Source organism: Euleptes europaea, chromosome 5 (genome assembly GCF_029931775.1).
Source record: "Euleptes europaea isolate rEulEur1 chromosome 5, rEulEur1.hap1, whole genome shotgun sequence".
NCBI lineage: Eukaryota > Metazoa > Chordata > Lepidosauria > Squamata > Sphaerodactylidae > Euleptes > Euleptes europaea.
In genome coordinates, this window is record NC_079316.1 from 72,922,974 (window position 1) to 72,950,842 (window position 27,869).

General features: G+C 41.7%; 1 protein-coding gene across 2 annotated transcripts in view; it reads left to right on the plus strand.

The window, feature by feature from the left end:
* DOCK1 (dedicator of cytokinesis 1) overlaps positions 1-26,901 on the plus strand; it is a 530,876-nt gene extending 503,975 nt beyond the window's left edge. For both annotated transcript variants that reach the window (XM_056850272.1, XM_056850273.1), the window contains 3 exons: positions 11,027-11,177; positions 16,268-16,413; positions 26,701-26,901. In XM_056850272.1, coding sequence (XP_056706250.1) covers positions 11,027-11,177; positions 16,268-16,413; positions 26,701-26,796 — 393 coding nt within the window. In that variant the 3' untranslated portion in view covers positions 26,797-26,901. The remainder of the gene's footprint in view (positions 1-11,026; positions 11,178-16,267; positions 16,414-26,700) is intronic.
* The last annotated feature ends 968 nt before the right edge of the window (positions 26,902-27,869 follow it).

Genomic DNA, 27,869 nt, shown 5'->3' on the forward strand with positions numbered 1-27,869 from the left:
AAACAGGGAAATTCTTGAACCAGCCTAAAGTGAACGCTGGATGTTATACATGGTTAGCAGAAAGCAGAGCACAGTATACTGTTTCTGCCAATGCAGTTATCCTGATCCATATGACCCTGCTGACAGCGTATATGAAGTGAAGACCTTAGGTAACAAAAGGCAAGTTTTATTAACACATAGTTTTTCTGGAAGAATTTCAAAACTACCTTTAAGCAATCTTTATGAACACTTTTCCTTATTTGTGCTCTCAAGTAACCGTTTCTAAACCCTAGTCTGGATCAATTATGTCTAATTTATCATTAATATGTAGGATTGCCAGGTCCCTCTTCATCACTGGCAAGTTTTTTGGGGCAGAGCCTGAGGAAGGCAAGGTTTGCCAAAGAGACCAATTACCAAAGCAGCCATTTTCTCCAGGTGAACTGATCTCTATCGGGTAGAGATCAGTTGTAAAAGCAGGAGATCTCCAGCCAGTACCTGGAGGCTGGCAACCCTGTTAATATGGTTTGTGTTGAATATTGTGTAAAATCTGTCTCATTGCTGCAATGATAATGTGAGCCGAGGCTGAGAGCCAGTGACTTGCCCAAGACACTCAGAAAGCAGTACTGCTTTACCTGGGAGGTATTGCTGGCCAAGCTCCTGTGGCCTTTGCTGTCAACTGGTAGCTCTCACATTCTAAAGATGTGTCTGTCACTATTTTGGTTATTTCCATACATGCAGTTCAAAATTCTGGAAGTGGCACTGAGCTGGAGCCAGGGATTTGAACCGGGGTACCTTATTGCTCCCTTCATACTGGCTCCATGGATATCGTAAGGCTGATTTGCTTTTCCATGTTCTTCCTTCCACAAGTCTCTTGTTTGGACTCACAGGGAGTTTGTATCTGTGGTCATTAATCTGTGATTGCATACTCATTCATGCAAGTCATCACTGTGTGTTAAGTCAATGTGGTGAGCAGTCATGTGTAAACCAACTCTCAAGAAAATATCACATCATGGCTTTCAAAATGGAAGTAGAAGACTATACAGCAATGTGGAAGGATGTCACTGGCCATGTGAATGCTCCAGTTTGCTTCTGAAGTGGAAGATTACTACGGAGAGGGCCATGGTTCAGTGGTGAAGCATCTGCTTGGCCTGCAGAAGGTCATGAACACATGAAGCTGCCTTATACTGAATTAGACCCTTGGTCCATCAAAGTCAGTATTCATCGGTTCTTGTGGTTATCTGGACTGTCAGTATTGTCTACTCAGACCGGCAGCTGCACTCCAGGGTTTCAGGCAGAGGTCTTTCACATCACCTAGTTGCCTAGTCCCTTTAACTGGAGATTGGACCTGGGACCTTCTGCATGCCAAGCAGATGCTCTACCACTGAGCCACGGCCCCAGGTTCAATCCCTGGCATCTGAGGTTAAAAGGATAAAAGGATGTGAAAGACCTCTGCCTCAGACCCTGAAGACCTTTGGCCAGTCAGAGTGGATAATACTAACCTTGGTAAGACCAATAGCCTGACTCAGTATAAGGCAACCTCATGTGTTCATGTTGCCACAGACGTGTGTGTGTGGTTGGGGGGGAGGAGAGAGCTGTGACTATCCCAAGGTCACCCAGCTGGCTTGATGTGAAGGAGAGGGGAAACCAATCCGGTCCACCAGATTAGCCTCTGCCGCTCACGTGGAGGAGTGGGGAATCAACCCCAGTTTTCCAGATTAGAGTCCACTGCTCCAAACCACCGCTCTTAACCACTGCACCATGCTGGTTTTCTCAAATCTGACCAAGGCCTATCAAGTCCAGCAGTCAGTTCACACAGTGGCCAAACAGGTGCCTCCAGGAAGCCCACAAACAAGACGACTGCAACAGCATCCTGCCTGCGTTTCACAGCACAACACCCTCCCATGCGCCAAATACCAATAATCTACTTGCTAAAGATTTCAAAATCTTAGATGCTAATATATAGATATTGTAAGGAGACTTCTGTAACCCTTTCCCTGCACAAACTTTTGATCATGATAAAAAGCCATGAAGACTTTCAGGTATAATACTTCTATGAGAAGAAGAATTTCCAGTTTAAGGAGAACAAATTCCACATTTCACTATTAGCAAACTATTTGGCAAGCCATTCAATGGCCTGGTTAACTAAATGCTTTGAAGTTAAAAGGTGGCAGATTTATTCTGACATGCAGCAGAAGGAAAATGCTTCAAAAAGGTTAATTAATCAAACTGCTTTTATAGATACTTGTTAATGTCGTTAGGAACTACAGTGATATAATTCCAAGGAGTTTGAGACTAAAATGCAACTTTAAATGATCATACTTGGAAGAAGAACATCTTTTGTAAATGATCTCTTCCTTTCAACAGATCATTTACAAATGACATTCTTCTTCCAAGTTCACATCAACTGCATTATATTTGTTATAATATTATGGTTTTGAAGCAGGGGCGTTGCAATTATTTTGGTTACTTTGAGATGGTGAGGCCAAATTTTTCCAGAATTAAAAAACAGACTTTATAAGCATGAGTTTAGGGCTGCTTCTTGCCCCTCAATTTATCCACACATAAAATTGCTGGGATGGGAGCAGATAGGGTAAGTAGTGGTCTGCTCGGAGTGCTGATTAAATCACCTTAGGTCGACACAACGGAGATTAGCTAGCCCCATTGTCCAGCCAGGCACACCTTAGGGCCTGGGGGAAAGTTCAGCGGCCAACCTCCTTCCTGCTCAGGCTCGGCACAGAAGATGGATCCCGCAACTTTCTGAGGGGCATCCATTTTAGAGAGAGCAGTGCCTTGCTCTGATTCCAAATCATGGCTCCCGTGCCTCCATGGCACCCCCTACTGGGAGGAGGGGTCCAACTGCTCACAAGGTGGAGTCACATGCAGATATTTAATGAACTGAAGGTTAGCGATGGAAACCTAATATAGAAATAATGGGTTGGATGCAGACTAAATTTTCCAGTGGCAGAGTGGAACTTTCCTCCCTCCACTGTCCTACTGCCCTCCACCAATCTCCATGAAATGCTACTCCTGGGAGACCGGGGACCCTTACAGATGATATGAGGGGGGTCTGCAGTGGCTAGGGGGAATCAGTAGAAATTGCCAGTTGAGCCTGGTCCAACCCAGTGAATTTAGCTTGCTATGAGTGGGTGCATGTAAAATTTGTTCAAAAGCATCGGTCTATTCTATGTCCAATATAAAGAAGCAAGTTATAACTGTCATCTAAGGTTTCATGTGACATTAATTTTTTTAAAAAAAATCTAAAACCAAAATGTCTTTCAGTTTGAGAAGCATGAAGGCATTTACAAATGCTCTAAATGCACAGAAATTTCAAATTAAGGCTGATCTTTAATCTCTGCTGGTTAACAGTTTGGGCTTTATAAGGAGCAGCGCTTTGCCTTGCTCTTTTGGCCCCCCAGCCCTCTTCCTCTGCAGGTTGAAGATGCAACACTGGAGTTGCAGTAAGTACTATGTGTGTGTAAAGTGCCTTCAAGTCGCAGCCAACTTATGACGACCCCTTTTGGGGTTTTCATGGCAAGAGACTTAACAGAGGTGGTTTGCCAGTGCCTTCCTCTGCACAGCAACCCTGGTGTTCCCTGGTGGTTTCCCATCCAAATACTAACCAGGGCTGACCCTGCTTAGCTTCTGTTTGTGGTGTTCACATGACACAGAACTTAATGTGACAGCTATCACGTACATGTTCCATTGTTTCGGAGCATAACTAACTTTGTCAGTGCCTTAACTCTTCTCTTAAAATGGAGATTTTAAAAAAAAGTTAGTATACAATGATAATTCCTGTTTTTTTGGCATAGCCATATATTCTTTCTTCTCTAAGGGGAAGAGTGGATGTACTATATAGGAAGAGCTGCAGCCATACATCTCCAGCAACATCTTTGCCTATTGACTCCCCATGCAGTTCTCTAGCTTGAAAATTCATAGGCATCTGAGCAAACATGGCATAGATTTCCCCAGCATCTTCAGTATGTCCAGTTTTGAATGCCGTCTGTAGGGAGAACTCTTATCTATTTTTCCCCTGCGGCGAGCTGCAGCTTTCTATTTCTGAAGCTTCATCTCTCTTTACTTTGCATTTTTCCACCAGAAAAGCCAATAAGAGATGGTGGCACATCTATTACAGCCCATTCCTGAAACCCGCAGCAGCTGGGGATGAAGTGGCTGCGGCGCTGCCGCAGCGCCTCCACAGAGGTTTTGCAGCTGCTGCGGGAGAAAAAACAATTTCAGATTTAGAAAAATACGAAAATGGGGGTCAAGGCTTTATTGCAAACAGCAATGCTGCACCACCAAAAATGGCGTCGCTGCAACGCCATTGCAGCGTTAGGGGGTGTTCCCAGCACAAAAGGGACTAGGAGGCTGCCTAATGGCAGTTCTGCTCCCTGGAATGCCCTGGGAGCGCCTCCCATAATGCTGGCACTTATGCCAGGAAGAACACTGGCGTGAGGCTGTGCCAGCACCCAAGGGCCACACTGTCACCACTGTCCACGGGGGCTGGCATAAGGGGCCCTACGCTGGCGTCTGTGCCAGTTTACATGGCGCAAGTGGCATGGATGCATCTCCCCTAAGAGCATTCAGGTATGCACTGCCTGTCTACTTATCACTCTTCCTATTTTTTAAATCTTATCTTGCCCTTCCTCCAAGGAGTTTAGGACACCGTTCATGGTTCTCTCTTCCTCCTTTTGTCTTCACAACAGCCCTGTTAGGCTGAGACTGTGTGACTGGTCCAAGTTTCATGGAAGCGTGGGGTATCCGCCCAGGTTTCCCAGATCCTCGATCAGTACTCTAACCTCTACACTGCACCGGATCCTAGGTTTCTAAATGGGGATGACCACCGTTAGACTACTTTCTCCAGTTTCCCTCTCTAGCAGGCAATGATTAATAGATTAATCTTAATCAGTGTATTTTTCTGAGCTCTTTTAAAGTAAGGGTAAGATACGAAGCTTCATAAATGTTTTCTAAATTGTTATAGAGAAGTTCTTCTAAATTGTTATAGAGAAGTTCTCAGTTATTAAAAACACACGTTAATAAAGTTTTTCTAGCAATGCACTTGGAAAATTATCATACTAATTTAAATGGGTGATCAAAAACAAAGACATTGTACATTTTATAAAGAGAAAATTGATCCTAATTAAATGGTTCTTGTATGCTTTTGATCTGCCCCACAAAAATAATTAAAATACTTCAGTATTTTGCTATTATCGGTAATGGTTCTTTAGATTCCATTTGTCTTTTTCTAAGTAGCAGAAAATTTCCTTGATACAACCTCTTGTACTTAATTTGTTCATTCCAGAGCATTTTGCTCAGACAAACTCTGCTGCTGAGTATTTAACAGAACACTCAGACTCCTATGTCAAACAGAATAATAGGCGGCATGTTTTATTGATTTAATGACAGCCAACATTAATGGGTACTGATTTTGTTTTCATTACACTAAAAAAGTCATATTTTCATTCTAGAATAGTCTCTTAGACCTATATAACTAGGGAAAGTGGTCTCTGCAGAGAAAGAATAATTAGCCTGAGTGCCCCTGAATCATACATGATGGGTCAAAAAACTGAAATAAAAAAGCAAAACTGAAATTAAAAAAGCAATTCTACAGTAATCACAGTAAGACCGAGTTCATACCTTTTTATGCCAGAGAAACTAGTGGATCCAGCCATCATTTGTTATCCCAAACTACCTCAACTTTTCCTAGCACGACTGTCTTTTCTAGTGACTCTTTTTCTAGTGGTTGGTAGTCATCAAGTATTTTTCTCAAGGCAATACAGGGTGAGCTATAGAGAGCTCTCTGTAGCTCCCTCCCACCCCAGTGGCAGCAACAACAGAAGCTTCAATAGAGCCCTCCAATCTAATGCCTCTATCTCTGACATTATGCCTTTTTTATTAAGTGACAGGGATCCCAAATAAATCTTGTCAGTGGCAAGATTTATTTCAGTCCTTATATCCCTCAAACATTAGATTTATGCTGCTCAAGATCAATGGATCAAGGAACATCTAAGGGATAAAGGAAAGGAAAGGATAGAGCCCTCCTCTTCTGATCCCTAAACTGCTTGATCTTGTTCCTGAACCAAATAAAGACCAATACAGAGAGACCTCTCTTTTTTGCTGTTTGGACTAGGGAGGAACTGGTCAAAATACCCCTTTGCTCCTGTTGGCTTACATGGCAGCGCAACAGGGCAGAGCCAACGTTTCTAGCCCTTCATCCTTGCTTAATTCAAAATATGTCCCCTGTTTAAAATTAGTTGCCAACCAGGGATCTATAGAATGATTTTCCTTGGCTCAGAGATTCAATAAAATCACTCACTAATCTAGAGTAAGTATCTAGCACTGCGTAGTTGTGCAGTGTTTTATTAGCTGAAAAATTCCCAGCACTCAAACTGCAGTATGTCTCTACTGTGAAAATAAGGTTCTTTCCCTCGCCCCCAACTAACAGGGACATTAGCACCGTCCAAAATACGGTTGCAGGAATGTCACAGATATCTGTGGAATAGCCTTCGCAGCAAGTTCAGGTGTGTCAGGCTTGCTCTCAAAAGATTTATTGCCTGAACTTGAATTAAAGCCTCAATGCCGAATCTGAACTGGAACTTAAAGCATAATTATTGTATTTCCTGACCTGCAAGACACAATACAGACTAATGGCTGTTTGGGAGACAAGTTGCAGAATGAGAGGCATCAGAGACAATCTGCCTAATACCTGTATTTGCACAATTATTATATTATGTCTAGGATAAGGGGCCACCGGCTGTTTTTTGCTGTGGCTCTCAGCCTCTTCACAGCTCTTTATTTTCCATATGCTTACACTGCTAGCACAATGTGTTGTCTAGCCTGTTGTTTGGCAAACAGTTCATCCTAAATGGAAATACTGTCAAGTATGTGCATTCCAAAACCTAGTGAGAGCCCACTGTTTTAGTTGACACTTTATGCTTTACATAATGCATGGCCTATTATGCATTTATTAGCTTGCAATTATAAGCTGCTGCAAGTAAATCAGTATTCAGTTTTGTCTTTGATAATGTTTCTAGCCCAACTGCTATTGTAATATTTCTAGGTTTGGCTCTTTCTAAAATTAGATCAGATTTGATCTAAATGGCTTTGGATTAGGACCTGAATTAACATCAATTTCCTGCAATTTCTTTTTGGAGCAGACTTAGTAGCTTTAAAAAGTAAAGGTAAAGGTCCCCTGTGCAAGCACCGGGTCATTCCTGACCATGGGGTGACGTCACATCTTGACATTTACTAGGCAGACTTTTGTTTGCAGAGTGGTTTGCCAGTGCCTTCCCCAGTCATCTTCCCTTTACCCCCAGCAAGCTGGGTACACATTTTATTTATTAGCTTTACAAGGAGACATATTAAACAAAAAATATTTTTTTCTCATCTCTTTTCCTGTGGGACAATATGATGTGATTCTCTGTGTAACCTCCACAATAGATTTCAAATTAATAACTGCATTGGATGGTTGTGTTTAGGGACCCATCGATACCATTGAATCATAAGTAGTCTGTTGCTATGAACTACATCCCACTGCAGTACATAACAAAACTCTTGTTGGCTTTGATCACTGTATATTGCACTTTAAGGCTACATGGAGATATTCCACCAAGCCTGAATGTACATGAAGCTGGTTTGTTGCTGGGCTTGTATGCATACATCCCTCCATTCTCTTGTGGAGTGCCGTGAAGGGTTCACTGAATTTGTCACCCCACACACACATGCTGGGATTCCAAGTTTGCAATAACTAGATTTTGGGGAGGAGGCTATGTCTGGTTAAGTTAAGCCATGCGCCTGCATTCATACATCATGGAGACTTTAAAACTAGGATTCCTTCATCATGCTCTGTGCATGAGTGAACACATGAAATTGACTTATAGTGAATAAGATTATTGGCTGTCAAGGTCCATAGTGTCTACTGAGACTTGCAGCAGCTCTCCAGGGTCTCGGGTCTTTCACATAACCTACTATCAGATCTTTTTAACTAGAGATGCCAGGGATTTAACCTGAGACTTCCTGCATGCCAAGGAAATGCTCTACCACTGAGCTATAGTCCCTGGGTGGTGGGGGAAGGGAATGTACAACTGTGAGCCCAGCATCAAGGTGGGTTCATGCACACTCAGGCTTGATGGGATGTCTGAATGCAGTCTAGGTAGGCACATGTTTTGCAGAATTATGAAGCGAAAGATGTCCTTTAGGTAGAAAAAATATCTGCACAGTGCCAAATGGGCAACCTAGAACAAGGACAAGTTTCACGGCAACCCTGCGTTTTGTTAAAAGCAAGTCAAACAAGACATCTGCACTCTAATCCAGTCTGTGTTCAGGCCTGGGTTTGGTACTGAGACTGCCTTGGTAACTCTCATGGACGATCTCCAAGTCCAGCTTGATTGGGGGTGGCTCAGCGCTGCTGATATTGCTAGACTTACCAGCTGCGTTTGACACAGTTGATCATTCAATCCTAGTCAGCCACCTAGCCTCATTGGGGGTGCAGGACATTGCCTTATCTTGGTTTGCCTTGTTCTTCCAAGGACACACTCAGAGGGTAGCCATTGGGGACAGGTTTTTGACCACGCATCCACTAGACTGTGGGGTTCCGCAGAGTTCAATCCTGCGATGTTATTTAATGTTTATATGTGCCCTTTAGTGGAGATCATCAGGAGGTTTGGCGTCTGGTGCCATCAGTATGCAGGTGACACCCAGCTCTTCCTCCTGCTGGATAAACAGCCCGAGACAACCCTCTCAGCCCTGACTGGGGGTCTGGATGCCATGGTTGGGTGGTTGAGGCAGAGCTGGCTGAAGATAAATCCAACTAAGACTCAAGTCATGTGGCTGGGGAGGGTTGGGCCAATGGGAGTTTGCAGCTGCCTACTCTGGATGTTGTCCAGCTTATTCCAGTGGACTCCATGAAGATTTTGGGGTGTGGCTGGATACCACACTTACCTTGGACGAACAGGTATGCTCGGCGATGAAATACGTTTTCTTCCATCACAGCCAGGCCCATCAGCTGTCCCCCTACTTGTCCAGGTCTGACCTCACCACAGTGATTCATGCAATGGTCACCTCCAGATTAGATTACTGTAATTCACTCTACATAGGTGTTTCAGGAACTTAAGGTTGTTCAGTCTGAGGCTGTCAGGCTGTTGACCAATTCACCGTGGCTTACACATATCCAGTCTATTTTGTGGGGACAAAATCAAGGTACTAGCATTAACCGTTAAAGCCCTAAATGGTCTGGGACCATCATACTTAAAGGACCATTCCCATTCTGACCTCTGATTATGTCTTTGTTCTGCTGCACATGGCCGCTCACACACATGATTGCCACTCCAGAGTAGCGGGGTGGACTGGCAGGCAATTGCCCAACAAAATCTCCCACCTGGCAACCCTATCAAAGCTGCTGATTTTTTATGCCAAAAGTCTTAATTTGCTGTGTGCTGAGTTTTTAATTGGATTTTATTGAAACAGTGTTTTTTTATTTGTTATTGTATTGCTCTGTTGTTAACTGCCCTGAAAAAAATATTTATTTATTTATTTAAAATAGGGGATACAGAAGGAAAAGAGGGGGATAGGGGATCCGTCTGCAAATAGAGTATATATATAAAAAATGAAATTACAACAGTTACAGCATCTAATTTTCTAATTAGTCAAGCAGACTTTCTCTTGACATTTTCTTTTTGAGTTTTCTATCTACCCCTATGTTTATAACATTTAATCTGCTACTACAAATATAAAGTTTCAACCATCAATTTTTATATATATCTATAAAATAGTTTCCATTTTTCATTAAATTGATCGAGGGTCTCATCGTTGGCTGTATTCATCGTGGGAGTCATTTTTGCCATTGTAGCATATTCCATCATTTTGTCTTTCCAATCATCTACATCTGGCAAAGTTGAGGGATGGATGGGATAAAAATCTAAATAAATAAATGGGGCACTAAGGATCTATGCCAAGAGAATGGAACCCATTAGGAGATCCAGCTACCAGTTCATTTCCTTTCATCCACCAATGCTGAATTATGAATTAAGTGTTGCATCTGTTGACATTATATATGTTCTCCTGTTTTCTCCTGCTTTCTTGATTAAAATTCTAATCTAAACAGCTTTGGAAGATTCTGAACTGAGGAACTAAGTGATCCCTATGGAGGAGGCAGGCAGCGGTAGTTAATAGCTGCTTCCTTGACCAAATGGTACAGATCACACATCACTCTCTCTAGTTCAGAGTAGAAGGAACTTGTATAGTTAAGTCACCTCTGGAGGTCATAAGAGTCTTATCCTTATAGTGCAACCTTTCTACTGCAGAACACAAGCTCAGATCTACCAGTATTGGTTGATATGAAAGCCATGAGAGAGTACTAAGAATGTACAATTTACCCCTTAGATACTTTTAGGATGTTTTCTTGTTGTTGTTCATTTAGTACAGGGAATTATTTTTAATATCTATGAGAACTTTTAAAAAATTCTCTTGAAAATAAACTGTGAGTCAGGACTTCAAGAGCAAACAAATATCGATAGTTTTTGTGGTAATTAGATTTGTGCTGGTAGTATTTACCTCTGTCAAAAACATGGTTTAATAACCTGTGATTTGAATGAGAAAATCAATGCTGTGTGTTTATTGGAGTTAAAAACAGAATTATTTTAAAAACAAGATTCATACTATTACCTTTTAATTCTTTATAACAGAATATGACTGCGATAAAAAATAACTGTGTCATGTTATGGCAGAAAGCTAGAAAGAAAGTTCAAAATACTTGGAAAAATTAACTGCAAGTTCCAAGGCACAAAATAATGCCTAGGAAAGGACAAGCCAAGGATATTTGTTTGAGCACTACCGCATTGAAATGAAAACTTTTTTTCCTTATCGCTGTGATGTTACATTGTACATCTAGGAACACATTTATCACAAGGTCAACAGCTCAATAAGAAATGTTTCCTCCTTAATGTATCCAGCTACGTTGCTAGAGCAAGTGATATATCCTCATGCTAACTGCTCTTTTGTGTGTAAGGTAGACTTCAAATGGGTCTAACTTTTTCTTTTCAATCCAATGCAGATCAGTCCCCTGAGACCACAAAGACCAAAGAGCCAGGTGATTAATGTCATGGGAAGTGAAAAACGTTTTTCTGTTTCACCCTCACCACCTTCTCAGTCCATCCCTCCACCGATCACACCAAGGACCAAGCTTTCTTTCAGTTTGCAGCCCAGTAAGTCTCTTTACAAAACCTTGATTCTGATATCTTGCCCAACTAAATTTCAGTTGCTTAGGGAACCAGAGCAACATATTGGCCTGAAGTGGTGCTTTGTTTTGTGTCCCCCAATAAATATAGAGCAAGTGATTCCACTGTAACTTCATGACATCATATTTACGACATGTGCACAGGACAAATTAGTCCTGATTTTGGCCATGCAGAACTTTCCTATCATATAATTGTATCTATATATCTATTTCTTAAGCATGGCCACTATCTGAGGATATCTACATCTGGGGATCAGGACCATGTTGACTCTAAATAGATTTTTCTGCAAACTTGCTCCCCCACCCCCGTTTTTCAGGAAAATCTGGCATCTTGTTAGAGAAGGGGAGAGAAGGAAGCAGGCAAAGGGGGGGAAGGATGCACCCACCCCACAAGATTCTTGCCGGTCCCACTTGTATATTCTAATAGACAAGTCAACCAAACCTGAGGATACTAAAAACTGGTGAATGGAACCATAAACAGGCAAGACAGATCTTCTACAAACTCAAAAAATGCCCCAGGTTTTCAGAAAAATATGAAATCTTTTTTTAAAAAAATACATTAGGGAGTTTTTCAAAAAACCCAAATGATAAAAGAAGCACCCTTAGCTTTAAAAAATTGATGCCCTCAGTAGCTGTCGCTAGGTAACAATAGCATTCCTGGCTTGTTTCTGTGAGGGGAGCAGGCAAGGTCCTTTCCAGGGGTGTTTTGGCCCTTGATGGAGGATTCTTCAGGGCCAGGCCTGGTTAGGGTTGCCAGCTCCAGGGTAGGAAATTCCTGGAGATTTTGCAGTGGAATCTGGAGGGCGGGGTTTGGGGAGGGGAGGACCTCATCATGATACCATGTCCATCCTCCAAAGCAGCCATTGTCTCCAGGGGGAAGATCTTTGTCATCTGGAGATCAGTTGTAATTCTGAGAGATTGCCAGGTCACAGCTGGAAGCTAGCAAACCTAGGTCTGGCAGCAACCACTGGCTGCCTTGATATCACCTGATTTGTATGACTCCACTAGATTTAAGTACTTGCTGCTGTTCAGCAGCAGTCACCCTATGAAAGCCAATGTGGTATAGTGGTTAGAGTTTCCGAGTAGGGTGTGGGAGGCCCAGGTTTGAATCCCTATCTTGATGTAGAAGCTCATGGGGTGATTTGGGGCCAATCACATACTTTCAGCCTAACCTACCTAACAGGACTGTTGTGAGGGTTGTTGTGAAGATGAAAAGAAGGTGATGATGTAAGCTGCTTTGGTCCCCACTGTGGAAAAAGGCAGGGTATAAATGAAGAAGTTAAATAATAAATATAGCTGAAGATGGAAGGCAGATAAAAGGCAGGTTGGTTAATAGCTGAGAAGGAAAGAATGAGGCAGAAAAAAGGGAGAGGTTATGGGGGCTTTCAGTGAAGGGAAAGAGGAAATGAGACCCCCCCTCCCTCAGTTCCTTGTGGGCTCCTGCTTGTATATGCTAATTGCCAAGTTGGACAAATCTGAGGATACTTAAATCCAGAGACTGGACCGATGAACAGACAAGACAGAATGGACAAGGCACACCCGAACAACACTGCAGGTTTGCAGAAAAATCTGAAATTAAAAAAAAAAAAATAGAGTGAGGGGTCAAAAAACCCCAAAATGATACATGGAACACCTCTAGATATTGTCAAAGGCTTTCACGGTCAGAGTTCATTGGTTCTTGTAGGTTATCTGGGCTGTGTAACCGTGGTCTTGGTATTTTCTTTCCTGACGTTTCGCCAGCAGCTGTGGCAGGCATCTTCAGAGGAGTAACACTGAAAGACAGTGTCTCTCAGTGTCAAGTGTGTAGGAAGAGTAATATATAGTCAGAAAAGGGTTGGGTTTGAGCTGAATCATTGCCCTGCAAAAAGTATCAAAGTCAACAATAGCCATGCAGATTAGCTTTGGATTTCACACATTAACAGATCACTTCAGGATACAATGGTTCCATATTAACATACCACACCCTCATTAGCACATTATCTTGATACTTACAGGACAATGATTAGCACATTACCTTTGATTCTTTTTGCAGGGCAATGATTCATCTCAAACCCAACCCCTTTCTGACTATATATTACTCTTCCTACACACTTGACACTGAGAGACACTGTCTTTCAGTGTTACTCCTCTGAAGATGCCTGCCACAGCTGCTGGCGAAACGTCAGGAAAGAAAATACCAAGACCACAGTTATACAGCCCGGATAACCTACAAGAACCAAGTAACACCTCTAGCTTTAAGAAATAGATGCCCTCAGTGGCTATTGCTAGGCAACCACAATAGGCTTGGTTTCTGTCAGTTAAAGGAGAACTCATTGGGGCTAGGGTGGCAGAAAGCACTCCACTGCTTGATATCGCACAACTTGCATGACCCACCTAGGTTTGGCTGCTTGCTAATGTTCGACTGCCATTAAACCTTTGTGAAGTATATGAACAACTTAATAATGTGAATAACTTGACAAATACAATAATTAATTAGGAAGAGTCTGTAAAATGTTTCCTAAAATTACATTTTCCTCCTAAGTATCTATTGCTAAGGGCACTTAATATCATTTATCAACTGTGGAGAAAAGAAACTTGCGCAGGAGGGCACAAGTTGATCCATATCAGTTCACATTAACAGACTATCTTGATTTGACCAAGAGGTAGAGGGCCAGAATAGGATGACTAACATCTCTGCACTCGTGTGTAGCAAATCAGGGTCCTTCTCCATGGGATTGTTCCATAAAGCAGTTCCTTAATCAGTGTAAGCTTCTTGAGATCTCAACATATGCTGTGACCACATCAATCTCTTAATTCCTTCCTATTCTTACTACAAGGCAGAAAATAAGAATGGCTCAACTGGCAGATGATAGTGAATTATCCATGTTTAAATATTAATTGTACTTGTGGGGGCTCAGAACATTTTTTTCATAGCCTAAGTAATCTTGTGACAGCCAGCATGGTGTAGTGGTTAAGGTGTCAGACAAGGATCTGGGAAACCCAGGTTCGAATCCCCACTCTGCTGTGGCAACCTGCTGGGTGACCTTGGTCCAGTCACACACCCTCAACTTTAACCCTGGCAAGTATTTGGATGGGAGACCTCCAAGGAATACCAGGGGTGTGATGCAGAGGCTGGCAATAGCAAACCGCCTCTGAACATCTCTTGCCTTGAAAACCCTACGGGGTTACCATAAGCCAGCTGTGACTTGATGGCAATAAAAAGGTAGTCTTGCTATGATATATTTCTGAGAAAACAAGCATAGAACATGGTCAGTTCCTAGTGTATCAAACTTTTCTTTAGAAATTTGTCACAAATTTCATCCCTAGCCTGACAGAATGTTGTACTTTTTTGAATTAAAGAAGCTTATAGCTATTCTCAGTTATTTATTTTTTTAATGAAACAATATAATTAATGTTTTGGCTACCCAGATGGTGTGGACAGGCATCTAAAAATACCAGCCTATGACAGAATGTATTTTGAACCATACTGAGACATGATCTTATTTTGCACTAAGTTTAGAAAAATATTGTTTTATGTTTCCCCCCTAAATAGTTTATTTAATCAAACAACTAGTGACTTCTAATTTAATATAATTACAGTGATTTTCAAACTTTTCATTAAATATATGTGGCTAATTACAAAATTCATTTGTGCATTGAATTCCTAAAAGGCTTTCTATGGAAGAGTAAATAATGTGGCATTCTATTATATTGTGATATATCGTAGAAAATAAACTTTTAACATCATTGGATTTTCAGTATTGACTAAGCAGGAATGAGCAACAAGATTTGGAATGAGCTGTGTATATTAAGTAGACACATATCATGGAAGGAACAATCTGGCACAACTTTCTTATTTGAAATGCTTGGGGACAGGAAAGATGGCTAATGGCAAGCATTACTTTTAATGCTGAAAGTTAAATATTTCAGTCCAGGCATTTCTTTCTGGTACCGCCATCTCCCCAATCTCTTTGAACACCATTTAGGAAATATGGAAGAGAATCAATTGCTTTCCTCTCCCCACACACAAACACAGGTTGTCTTTTACCACATGTGATTGTTGCTCAGGAACACCTCCATTTCTTCTGCAGTACAGAAAAGCAACTGCAAAAAAAATGCTTTCGAGATATGCTACTGGGATCTGAGAAATCTGTGTTCAAATCCTCACATGCCATGGAAGCTTGCTGGGTGACCTTGGGCCAGTCACACGCTCTCAGCTTGCCCCAAAGGAGAGGAGAATGATGGAAGCCGCTTTGGGTACCCAATGGAATGAAAGGCGGGATATAAATAAACAAATATAACACAGTTGCTCTAGACTCAGTAGGACAGAAAAAGATGTGGAAGGGGTTGGTGAAGGGGATCTTCCCTGCCTTGCCCATCCCTAGCAGCCCTTAAAAGTAATCCAGTGAATATTGTAGATCTTCATAAACAAAATGCTTCTTGTTCCCTCTTCCACTGGTGGAGAGCTTGGTCCACCATTGATGAAGAAGAAAGAGGCATGCCATTTTGCTCAATTTGTCATCATCACTAGGGTTGTCAGCCTCCGGGTGGTGGCTGGAGATCTCCTACTATTAAAACTGATCTCCAGCCAATAGAGCTCAGTTCACCTGGAGAAAATGGCTTCTTTGGCAATTGGACTCTATGGCATTGAAGTCCCTCCCCTCTCCAAACACCGTCCTCCTCAGGTTCCGCCCCCAAAATCTCCAGGTATTTCCCAGCCCAGAGCTGGCAACCCTGATCATCACTGTTGCCCCTGTGTTGTTGGTGATTTTGTTTATGAGTCCCCCTAACCTCAGCAAAAGAGTTTTGAACATGCAGGTAGCCATCTGCCAAGAAAAGGCAAAGTAGGAAAGATCCACTCCTCAAACTCCTTTCTCTGTCTTTTACAACTCTCTCACTGTTCTGAGTCCATCATATATTACTTGATAAAGCCCTTTATTTTTATTTTTCGGGCAGCAAATTACTGTGGGGTCACTAGGTTCACCTGTATATTCTTTTCTTTAATAGAAGAGCATGAGAATTGTTATGAATGTGAAGATTAAGTGCACTATTTGTTATAACAAATGTATTTGTTTTCAGGTCTAGAACTAAATGGCATGAATAGTGTGGAAATTACAGACGTTCCTCCTCCGTTGCCCGTGAAAGGCAGTGTGGCAGATTATGGATGTCTCATGGAGAGCCAGGAAACTGTTAGCCCCGCCGCATCCCCACCTGTACCGCAGAGGGTACGTTTTGCATCTAGGTGTGAAGTACCTTGTTCTTTTCGTAATATATAATGTGTGTATCGTTTTGTTCAGCTATTGCTTTTGCAGGAAGTCCAAAGAGAAAATGGATAGAGGCATGCCAGGGGTCAATATCTACTGCTCCAACTCCCATTTCTGCCATGCCATTCCTTCTACTTGTCCTTTGAACTAGCAATTAGGAAGTCAGTTGGTACTCCTCAGGACCTCGTGTCTCCAGTTGCTGATCTCTTGCACTGTTACAGCACAGTATTTTTGTTAGAGCATGAAGGAACAGTGAATTCCTTCTAAATGACTTGTATGTGGACACATTCATTGTGTAGTGAAAGCTATATATAAAGCAAAGTATTGTTAGACAGGCTGATGGAGGCTTTTAAAAAGACAGAGGAGAGTCCCAGCAGCAACTTAGATTTTATGTTTTTCCAATCTTATTCCAGCAGAGGAAATAAAATACATTTCAGACATCTTTAATGTATGAGTTTTGTTTCACAGGCATTCTCTCTCAGAATCATGTGAGGCAAGCAACCTTGCTGCTCTGCATAATACAGCACTGAAATATGTGAGCAACATTCGGCTACTGATGCCTTAGAAAGTATTGCTTATGCTCTTAGATTATCTGTGCCTGCATGGTATTAAGCGATTCGTATACATTTGATTCTTTACTATTAGAAGTTTAGACCTATGCAAGGAAGTAGAAATCTTTCATTGTCAGGTGAATTTTATATTTATTCATTTATTAGACTTTTATGCCACCCATTCCTGACCAGGTCAGGCTCAGAGTGGCTCAGAAACAAGGAGGGAAAAGTCCTCTTTGGCCACCAAAAAATGCTAAATTGGGGATCATGAGAGATGCATGTATAAAACGTTGAAAACAGTAAATCCTGCCATGTAGAACAGGCTTTCTAACTGCACTTATGATAATATACAGAACTGGATAGATCTCTTTTCAGAATTTAACCGAAAACTTAGTGCTATCAGTCTTATAATTAAACATAGAGGAAAAGAGTACTTTCACAAAACGGTGGCAGGAAAAACAGCCATAACTTTTAAAGTATAACTAGTCTTTGGTTCTTGTAGGTTATCCGGGCTGTGTAACCGTGGTCTTGGTCTGAAGATGCCTGCCACAGCTGCTGGTGAAATGTCAGGAAAGAAAATTCCAAGACCACGGTTACACAGCCCGGATAACCTACAAGAACCAATGAACTCTGACCGTGAAAGCCTTCGACAATATTTTATAACTAGTCTATTTGCAAGCACAGTTCAAAGTGCTGGTTCTTAAATGAAAGCCCTAAGCTGCTTGGAGCTGAGGTACTAGAAGGGCTGCCTCCTTCCATACTGCCCAGCATGCCAGTTAATATCCTTTTCTCAAGCCCTGTTCTCCTACAGAGGTGAAGTGTGTGGCAACCAGAGACAGGGCTTTTTCTAATGGTAGTCTCTTTCCTTTGAAAAACCCTTCCTCGAAAGGGGCGCCTAGTATCTACTTTACTGATCTTTAGGAACCAGACAAAAACATTGCTGAGGAGTTCCATCTTTTTAAAACCTATGGTTATGGTCTACTTCTAAACTGAGAACTATTTCATGAATATAATTTTAGGATGCAGTGCTGAATATTGTTTGTTGCTGTTTTTATGTCCCTGTTTCATCTATGTAGTTTATTTGTAATGGCTCATTGTAATACTGATAATTCTTAAATTATTTTTATGGTTTCTTTTATTGTTTTTATGATACCTTTTATTGTTGTTGAGAGAATAAAAGGAATGAGGAAGAAAGTTCCTCACAATTATGTTTAGATTGTTATTTTGAAGAATTAATTATGATATATGCGCATACATACGCAGTTTATATATTGAATAGCAAACTTTGTATGGTGAAAGGTTTCCTTAATAGCGTATCAGGACGTAAAATAGGATATTAGTTTTTTTTCCGCAAAGATCAATTACATGAAGGAGTTCTACAAGGCTTTTTCTGCTCTTTTACGAGCTCTTACATACCATTGCATACCAAATCAGCTGCATGCTTAGCATTCAAAATCAAGAAGAGAAACTAAAGAAAACAGACAATGGAGCATTTACATTTATACTATTGGCTCTAACTCTTACTAAGCACGCAAATAATGGCTTGATTCCCATCATTCCAGTAGTAGATACAATGCTTGATGATGAATGTTTCATAGAGAGGAAGCAATGCATAATAAGTGAACTGATGCTGGCAAGAATAGCATATGATCGCTTCCCACATTTTTACCCCCATTCTAATGCATTATTGAAACAATCAGTGTGCAAAAGGAATTTGCTCATAGCTAGCTTTAGAAGATGTGCATCTATGTACAATACACAGGTAGAACCTGTTACACGTACCCATGCATTGCCCACCCATTTGGTATTCCAGGAATACATCTAGGGTTGCCAACCTCCAGGTGGTCCTGGAGAGAATGAAGGCTCAGTGCTGTATAGATGATGGAAAAGATCCAAACAGCACTACAAGGTAATATCAACACAAGATAAATTTATAAAGGTGCAGGTAAGTGCAAGGAGCGAACATATGTACAAAAATTAAGGGAAACACAATCAGGTTTTTTTTAAAACAATTAGCATAAATAGTCCAGCAAGATATGCAATATGACAAAAGAAATTGTCCAATGGATCACATAAAAACAATATAGCTGTCCATGAAAGACTTTCCTGTACTTCTCGGTAGCTGGACACAAAATGTCAAAAATGAGGACCACAGCGAGGAGGTCCTCATTTTTGACATTTTGTGTCCAGCTACCGAGAAGTACAGGAAAGTCTTTCATGGACAGCTATATTGTTTTTATGTGATCCATTGGACAATTTCTTTTGTCATATTGCATATCTTGCTGGACTATTTATGCTAATTGTTTAAAAAAAAACCTGATTGTGTTTCCCTTAATTTTTGTACATATGTTCACTCCTTGCACTTACCTGCACCTTTATAAATTTATCTTGTGTTGATATTACCTTGTAGTGCTGTTTGGATCTTTTCCAACCTCCAGGTGGTGGCTGGAGATCTCCTGCTATTACAAATGACAGAGATCAGTTCCCCTGGAGAAAATGGCCAATTTGGCAGTTGGATTCTATGGCATTGAAGTCCCTCCCCTCTCCAGACCCCGCCCTCCTCAGGCTCTACCCTCAAAATCTCCAGGTATTTTCCAACCTGGAGCTGGGAGCCCTAGTCAGGATCCAGAAGAGCCACAATTTAAGCAATATACATTCTCAAACTACTGAATCTGATAAGTAAGTAGCAGGGATAGGGAAAAGGAGTTTTGGGAGAAGGGCAGTCATGTTCAAGAGGCCATGAGGAATCACATGAAGCAAGAATAGAATTGGACTGCAAGCCCTGTTGTGAATAGGTGGAGTAGAACATCTTCCACAACCTAGCTGATCAGGATAATATGTTCCAGCCCTGTGAAACTTGTTTTGTCTCAGCAGAGAGAGAACAGGTTTATTGGCCAAGGGAAGTTCTTGTGTTGTGCCATTTGCCTAGGGTTGGCAGGTCCCTCTTTGCCACCTGTGGGAGGTTTTTGGGGCAGAGCCTGAGGAGGGCAGGGTTTGGGGAGGGGAGGGATTTCAATGCCATGGAGTCCAATTGCCAAAGCAGCCATTTTCTCCAGGTGAACGGGTCTCTATCGGCTGGCGATCAGTTGTAATAGCAGATCTACAGCTAGTACCTGGAGGTTTAATACAAATAATACAGCACAAGGCTCATAAAATGCTTAACTCACAATGCAAGAAATGTTTACTTATGGTGAACTAATAGTGAATACAAAGAACAAACAAACACAGTGCTGTACAACAATAAGTCTATGAGAACACACACAACTACTTGTCAAAGAGAATATATACAAAAACATTCCAACCGTTGACTTCAAATATTAGAAATGGTGCTCCTGTGGAGCAGTCTGTTAACTTTGACAAAGCTTCCGCAGTCAGGTTGTAATATCACTCCAAACCACAAAATGGTAACTTGAACTGCATAAACGGCATGACTTTTCAATGGAGCTGTTTCAAAAGTGCATCCTCTTCCGCTCGGAGCGTAGCGTGGCAAACACAATTAGCGTAACTTGGGTCTCGGTTGTAGCATATCCGCTGATCTTTTTGAGGTGTTTTCATTTATATCCCTCTGGCTTTATGTTTAGGGATATTACAACAATAAAGCAGTACGTGTATCCCAGGTATTTAAATCCATGTTTCACCCTGAGGTTTCTTCAGCCTATAAAGAATTTAAAACGACCACTTTGGGTTCCTTGGCTAATGGGGAGGGTATTTCCATTTCTGAATCCCACCTTTCACAAGCAAAAAGTGTTATATCTGTAGGCATATCTCTCCCTGCTTTTTTCATAATTAAATGAAGGGCGGGGTTTGGGGAGGGAAGGGATTTCAATGCCATGGAGTCCAATTGGCAAAGCAGCCATTTTCTCCAGGTGAACAGGTCTCTATCGACTGGAGATCAGTTGTAATAGCAGATCTACAGCTAGTACCTGGAGGTTGGCAACCCTAATCTGATAAGCATACTGAGCTCGAGCTGACCTACTCCAACATACTACTCTAAAGCATGGTTCATACACCATAACTTCAGTGCAAATGCTTCATTGTGTGTGTGTGTGTAAAGTGCCGTCAAGTCGCAGCCGACTTATGGCGACCCATTTTGGGGTTTTCATGGCAAGAGACTAACAGAGGTGGTTTGCCAGTGCCTTCCTCTGCATAGCAACCCTGGTATTCCTTGGTGGTCTCCCATCCAAATACTAACCCTATATCTCACTATATCTCACTTGTTACCCCTTCACCTTGGTGGAGTCTCTGTTGGATAATCCTATCGTTGGGGGTGGGTATTTCCGTTTCTGAATCCCACCTTTCACAAGCAAAAAGTGTTATATCTGTAGGCATATCTCTCCCTTCATAATTAAATGAATTCTATATGAATAATTTGCACAGCACCCTGTAGGGATTGATCTGGGGAATGTGGATTATGACTACCAGAGAGTGGGACTCAAATTGAGGTGAGTCAAAAATGTGGGGCTTGTGGATTTGGTTAAGGGCCCTCTAACCTTTACCCCATAATTAAGTACTGATCCTGTAGTCATAGAGTCAATGGTGCATTGTTTGAAAAGGAGAGGGCTATTCATGGCTACTAGTAAAAATGGCTACTAGTCATGATGCATACCTATTCTCTCCAGGATCAGAGGAGCATGCTTGTTATATTAGGTGCAGTGGAACACAGTCAGGATAATGTTGCTGCAGTTGTTTTGTTTGTGAGCTTCCTAGAGGCATCTGGTTGGCCACTGTGTGAACAGACTGCTGGACTTGATGGACCTTAGTCTGGTCCAGCATGGCCTTTCTTATGTTCTTATGGTAAAGAAATCTATTCAACTTCAGTAATATTTTTGAAGTGACCTTCTCTTACACTTCCAGTTTTTCAATGTGTGGCTCTGGTTTCCTTTAAGCCATAGTTTATTTTGAGAGAGAGAAATCTTTGATGACTTTGTATTTCAGATTTTTCTTCAACTGTACATTGTGCTCTCTTCCTTCAAGACCATGAAGAGAAACAAGACATTTTTAAGCGCAATTGCTTGTTTTAATACAAAAGGAAAGCAAATGATAGCAATTTGGTATTTGAAATGGAAGGGACAGATTGCTTATATGTTGCAGATGTGCCTTTTACATAAGGTTCCCACTTCCCCTGAGGTACACGTGACTCAGGGAAATCTGCCTAGAATAGAGTTTAATTTGAACTGGCAGACTCTATCATTATTTCAGAGAGAAAGCAATCTCTGAGAACCTGGAGAGCACCCTCGAAACAGCTGAAACACAAACACAGACATTTAATTAATGTAAAGGCAAGGGGAAATCAGCACTGTGTTTCAGTCTTATTGTAAAAGGAAACGTTTTGGGTGCTGGTGATATCGTCATTGAGAGCCTAATATTCATTCTCTCAATTTTAAAAGAATAGAAAGAAACCAGATATACTGTTAACACATTGAGAAAAATAAATAACAATAGCACAATTTCAAAACCCTATCCCTAATGTATGTCACTTCTCGCTTTCAATTCCAGGGGTTCAAACAAGCAAGTTGGTAGGTGGGTAGCTACTTAATATTGGTCACAAATGTGCTGGGCTGATTTCAAATTTCAGCAGAATTTCTGAGCAGATTTCCACAGGATACTATATCCTTGTTCACAATGCGCACTTGATCTCACTTGGCTGAAAGACCACAAATATTTTAGAATGCAGAATGCTTTACTGTGATTTTTCACCCCAGATACAGTGCTGATTCAACAACATTTGTACCCCCTCTTTCTGCTCAGTGTGCCCAAGGCAGGTTACAATACAGAATAATGTGATCACGCAGTGCAGCTTTATGTTGAATTTGGAACCAGGCTCCCTACAATTATCTGAAGAGGCGATGTGGAAATGTTTTACACAAATAGTGCATTGCCTAGAGCCTTAAGGTAAAGGTAAAGATCCCCTGTGCAAGCACTGGGTCATTCCTGACCCATGGGGTGACGTCACATCCCGACGTTTACTAAGCAGACTTTGTTTATGGGGTGGTTTGCCAGTGCCTTCCCCAGTCATCTTCCCTTTACCCCCATGAAGCTGGGTACTCATTTTACCGACCTCAGAAGGATAGAAGGCTGAGTCAATCTTGAGCCGGCTACCTGAAACTGACTCCCGTCGGGATCGAACTCAGGTCGTGAGCAGAGCTTGGACTGCAGTACTGCAGCTTACCACTCTGTGCCACGGGGCTCCTGCCTAGAGCCTTAGCACTGCCCATTTCCTGCCATGCACACGTATTGCTTAGCAATCTTCCAGAAAACAAACTTGACAGATTGAAGCAGATCCTCAACTCGGCATTTTTGTATTGTGCTGCGTACATGATTGTCATGGTATGCAGCTAGATCTGGGAGCATTCGCACTGATCTTTTGAATGACCTTGATACTTCCTTGATTACCTGCAGCAACAACTACTCACAGTTGCAGAGAATGCAGGAGTAGTACTGGTAAAGCGTGGATTGTATCTGCAAGAAGTTTTTTGTTTTGTTTTCCAGACTACTTCTCCTCCTCCAGCAAATATACTTTCTGTCTATTTTACATAAGCTTCCATTTCTTAAGCGCTATGGAATTATTCCTTTGCTAAAAGAATTTGCTCTCACCTTAAAAAGTAGTCCTTAGCAACAGTTATACTTTTTCTTTCTTTTCTGACACTTCATTCAATAAACTGGCCAAGGACAAATAGTGAACACTTGAGTGGAGCTTATTCTGATCCAGATGATGAATAGAGTATTATGAAATGTTAGGGTGCTGGGCAACAACCAGAAAGTTGCTTTTTCATTACAGTATCACAGTAGAATTGCCAACCTCCAGGTACTAGCTGGAGATCTCCTGCTATTACAACTGATCCCCATAGGGTTCCCAACCTCCAGGTAGTAGCTGGAAATCTCTCGCTATTATAACTGATCTCCAGCCAATAGAGATCAGTTCATCAGGAGAAAATGGCCACTTTGGCAATTGGACTCTATGGCATTGAAGTCCCTCCCCTCCCAAACCCGCCCTCTTCAGGCTCTGCCCCAAAAACCTCCTGCCGGTGGCAAAGAGGGACCTGGCAACCCTAGATCTCCAGCTGATCAGTTCCCCTGGAGAAAATGACCACTTTGGCAATTAGACTATGCCACTGAAGTCCCTCCCCTCCCAAACCCCGCCCTCCTCAGGCTCCATCAAAAAAATATCCAGGTATTTCCCAACCCGGTGCTGGCAACCCTATATCACAGTGATACCCTGGTGTGAGCTCTTATCCCCCAGATTCAGCTCAAAAGACATATTTGGCAGCTTCTTGTCCTACTGAGTCACCACAGATGGAAGAGGGGCAGCCTGATTAGCAGACCCCTGCCCAGTTACCTCAGGCGTCTCTCCAGGCTGCAACTGCAGCCTTAATGAAGAGGGCCTTTTGAGTCCTTTTTGTTATATAGGGTTGCCAGCCCCCAGAATTCATCCAAGCAACCACAGAGAGACCAGATCAGAATCTCACCCTGAAGTGTAGTCAAGCTACAGCAAGGCGTAATTTTTATCCTTTTTGCCCATGCTCAGAGAGCCACAGAGAGCTGTGAGAGAATCATCATGACTGGGTAGACATTTTTAGGCTCCCTCTAATGTCCGAAGAGCCCTGTGGCACAGAGTGGTAAGCTGCAGTACCGCAGTCCAAGCTCTGCTCACGATTTGAGTTCGATCCCGATGGAAGTCGGTCTCAGGTAGCCGTCTCAAGGTTCATTCAGCCTTCCATCATTCTGAGGTTGGTAAAATGAGGGCCCGGCTTGCTGGGGGTAAAGTGTAGATGATTGGGGAAGGCGATGGCAAACCACCCCAGAAATACAGTCTGCTTAGTAAACATCATGATGTGACGTCACCCCATGGGTCAGTAATGACCCGGTGCTTGCACAGGGGACTTTTTACCTAATGTCTGAACCCATTGCCTGGGAGATCTGTCTCCCTCCCTCTCCATTTGCCCATGAAACTTGTTAAATAGAAAAAAGCAAAAGAGGTCTGAGAGCCTTAATATGCCAGTCCTGGAGATTTCCGGAAATATTCAGGACCCAATTACCATTATTCTAAGAATCCCAAATATTGCTCCAGATACCCAGATATATCCAAAAAATACCAATAAGGTAGGTATATATATATATATAAACCCAAATGCACATCCCTACTCCTAACACTAAAGAGAATGGGGACATCCCTTCCTTTAGTAATTCATCCTCCCAAGTACACACCTGAACCACTGAATGGGAATGAGGGCACTGATTACAGTGAGAATTTGTACAAGCGGTTCTATAAATGTTTGTGCCTTGAGATGGAAATGGAAGCATCAGAATGACGATTCGGATTACAGAAGTAGATACAGCAATATTTTCCCTGCGGTCTCAGATATTTTCTGCAATCCTATGACAGCAGTTAGAAATAGCAAACATTGTGTGTGCGTGCATATTGTACACATTGAAGCTATTTATCATTACTAACATTTGTATAACCTTCTGGACAGAAGCAAAGCTGTTAACAATCCGACAAAATTATTGAATGGATTTGCGTGAAGGGGAATACCATCTGAAAAGGGAAATTTGCAAAGGGATGAAAGAGAAAACATCAAAATGGGGGGGAGGGAGGAGGAGGTGGCAAGGAAGTATCAAGATGTCAGGCTGTTAAAAGGAAAAGGAGAGTTTATGTTCGCTTGATGGAGTAAGATGGCATGAAAGATGATATCATCTCTGCTGGATATCACACTGCAGTATTACTTCAGTCCTATAGCAGAGAAGTAACGTTGGTTGCATACTTAATGATGCTGTTGAAAATCACCCTGAGAGTCATGTGTGAGCAATTCTGCAGTAGCTTGACATTATCCTTACAATATGGATTTTTGTCATCAGCCATATAGCTTGATCTTTATGGGAGTCGGTAATTTACCAGATATCTAATTTGAGTTCATGCCTGCCATTAATTTGACTAAGCAAACTGGCAGTTCTTGTCATTTCCTAGAATTCAAAGCATAACGTTGTTCGTCAGCTAAATATTGTGGCATTAAGAATCTTACTTTTAATGCATATGTAGTGGCAAATTATAAAATAATTAATTCATCCTTTTGTGTGTGGCCAGAAGACCTTTCTAAAAGAACTGGAAGCCAGTTATAAAAGTCGGGAGAGCATGTATTTCTGCATAAGGCTCCCAACTGTGTTGCGCTTAGGGCTATGATAGTTAATACATACCAATATAGTCAGTAGTACACCTGCTTTTGCCCTGACCTGGATGGCCCAGGCTAGCCTGATCTCGTCAGATCTCAGAAGCTAAGCAGGGTCACCCCTGGTTAGTATTTGGATGGGAGGACCACCAAGGAAGTCCAGGGTTGCTGTGCAGAGGAAGCCACTGGCAAACCACCTCTGTTAGTCTCTTGCCTTGAAAGCCCCATAAGGGGTCACCATGAGTCAGGTGCGACTTGACAGCACTTTACACACACACACACACACCTGCTTTTAACATGCTTTTCTGAAGCACTGAATTAGTTAATAAATCCTGAGAAATCATTTGTCAGTATTAAATACTAGACTTGGTTAAGAGCCAGCAGCATAAGATCCCAGTTGGAGTGGAGTTAAATGAATGCGCTCTCCTCTTCTTACATGTCACAACAGTATTTTAGGAAATTATAGCTGAACTGATCAGTTGGTGTGAAGTTGGTTCCTCAGTAAGATGTTTTCTTCCTCATTTACTTTCTAGCAACTGCCGCCTCCATTACCAAGCAAAACACCTCCACCACCTCCTCCAAAGACTACTCGGAAGCAAACCTCTGTGGATTCTGGAATTGTCCAGTGACTCAAGAAAGGATACGTCCAAAGACTAAGCTGTAAAATTTATTTTTGCCTTAAGATGTTTAAAGATGTACACTGTGTTTATACCACCCAGCACCTGCAGCATCTAATATTTTAAAATGGTTCCCTTGGCTTCTAGAAGCTTGGGCTATTTATAGTTAAGAAGTAGCATCATGGTGGATCATGGCCACTCCACCACTGCTAGGGTTGCCAAATCCGGGTTGGGAAATACCTGGAGATTTTGGGGATGGAGCCTGAGGAGGGCGGGGTTTGGAGAGGGAAGGGACTTCAATGCCATAGAGTCCAATTGTCAAATTGGCCATTTTCTCCAGGGGAACTGATTTATATCGCCTGGAGATCAGTTATAATAGTGGGAGATCTCCAGCCACCACCTGGAGGTTGGCAATCCTAACCACTCTATTGGCTCAAAAAAGTCATATGAAATAATTGGACTGAATGCCAAGAGTGCAGATATAGTATCATTCTTTTGTAATCATTGGTGTCAAGGAATTAGTAAAATAAAAACATTTGTGAAGAGTATCTATAATTGCTCTGGGCTGCCATGAATGCTGACCTTTTATGGGTTGATTGCTTTTTAAAGTTGAATTGTAACTGAATGAGATCCAGCCACCAGCTGAACCTGGTTTTGCTTGTATTTTAGCATATTTTAGGCTCCTGGGCAGGCATTAATTTATGAGGAATGCAAATACAGAAGTACTGATCATCCTAAATAAATAAATATAATAGGAATGGGGAAACCATTTTGGAACAAAATACAAACATAACATTTTTACATGGGGTTGATTACAGTTGTGTCGTTCTGTACAGACATTTTGTATATATGATAGGTCTTAACAATGTGTTTCATTTCACCATGCCTGCTTTTAAAGTAATAATGGCGCAATGTAACTAGAAATGTGTTACAGCCTTTTAAATTTTGGTAACTGCTGCAAATGTATAAATGGCTAACTCATATGCTGTTTCCCTTAATAGAATTCTGAAAATATTGGGTAATTATGAGGAAAACCAGAAAACTAATTTTTTTAAAAAAAATGTCACACTACTTTTTTTTTACCA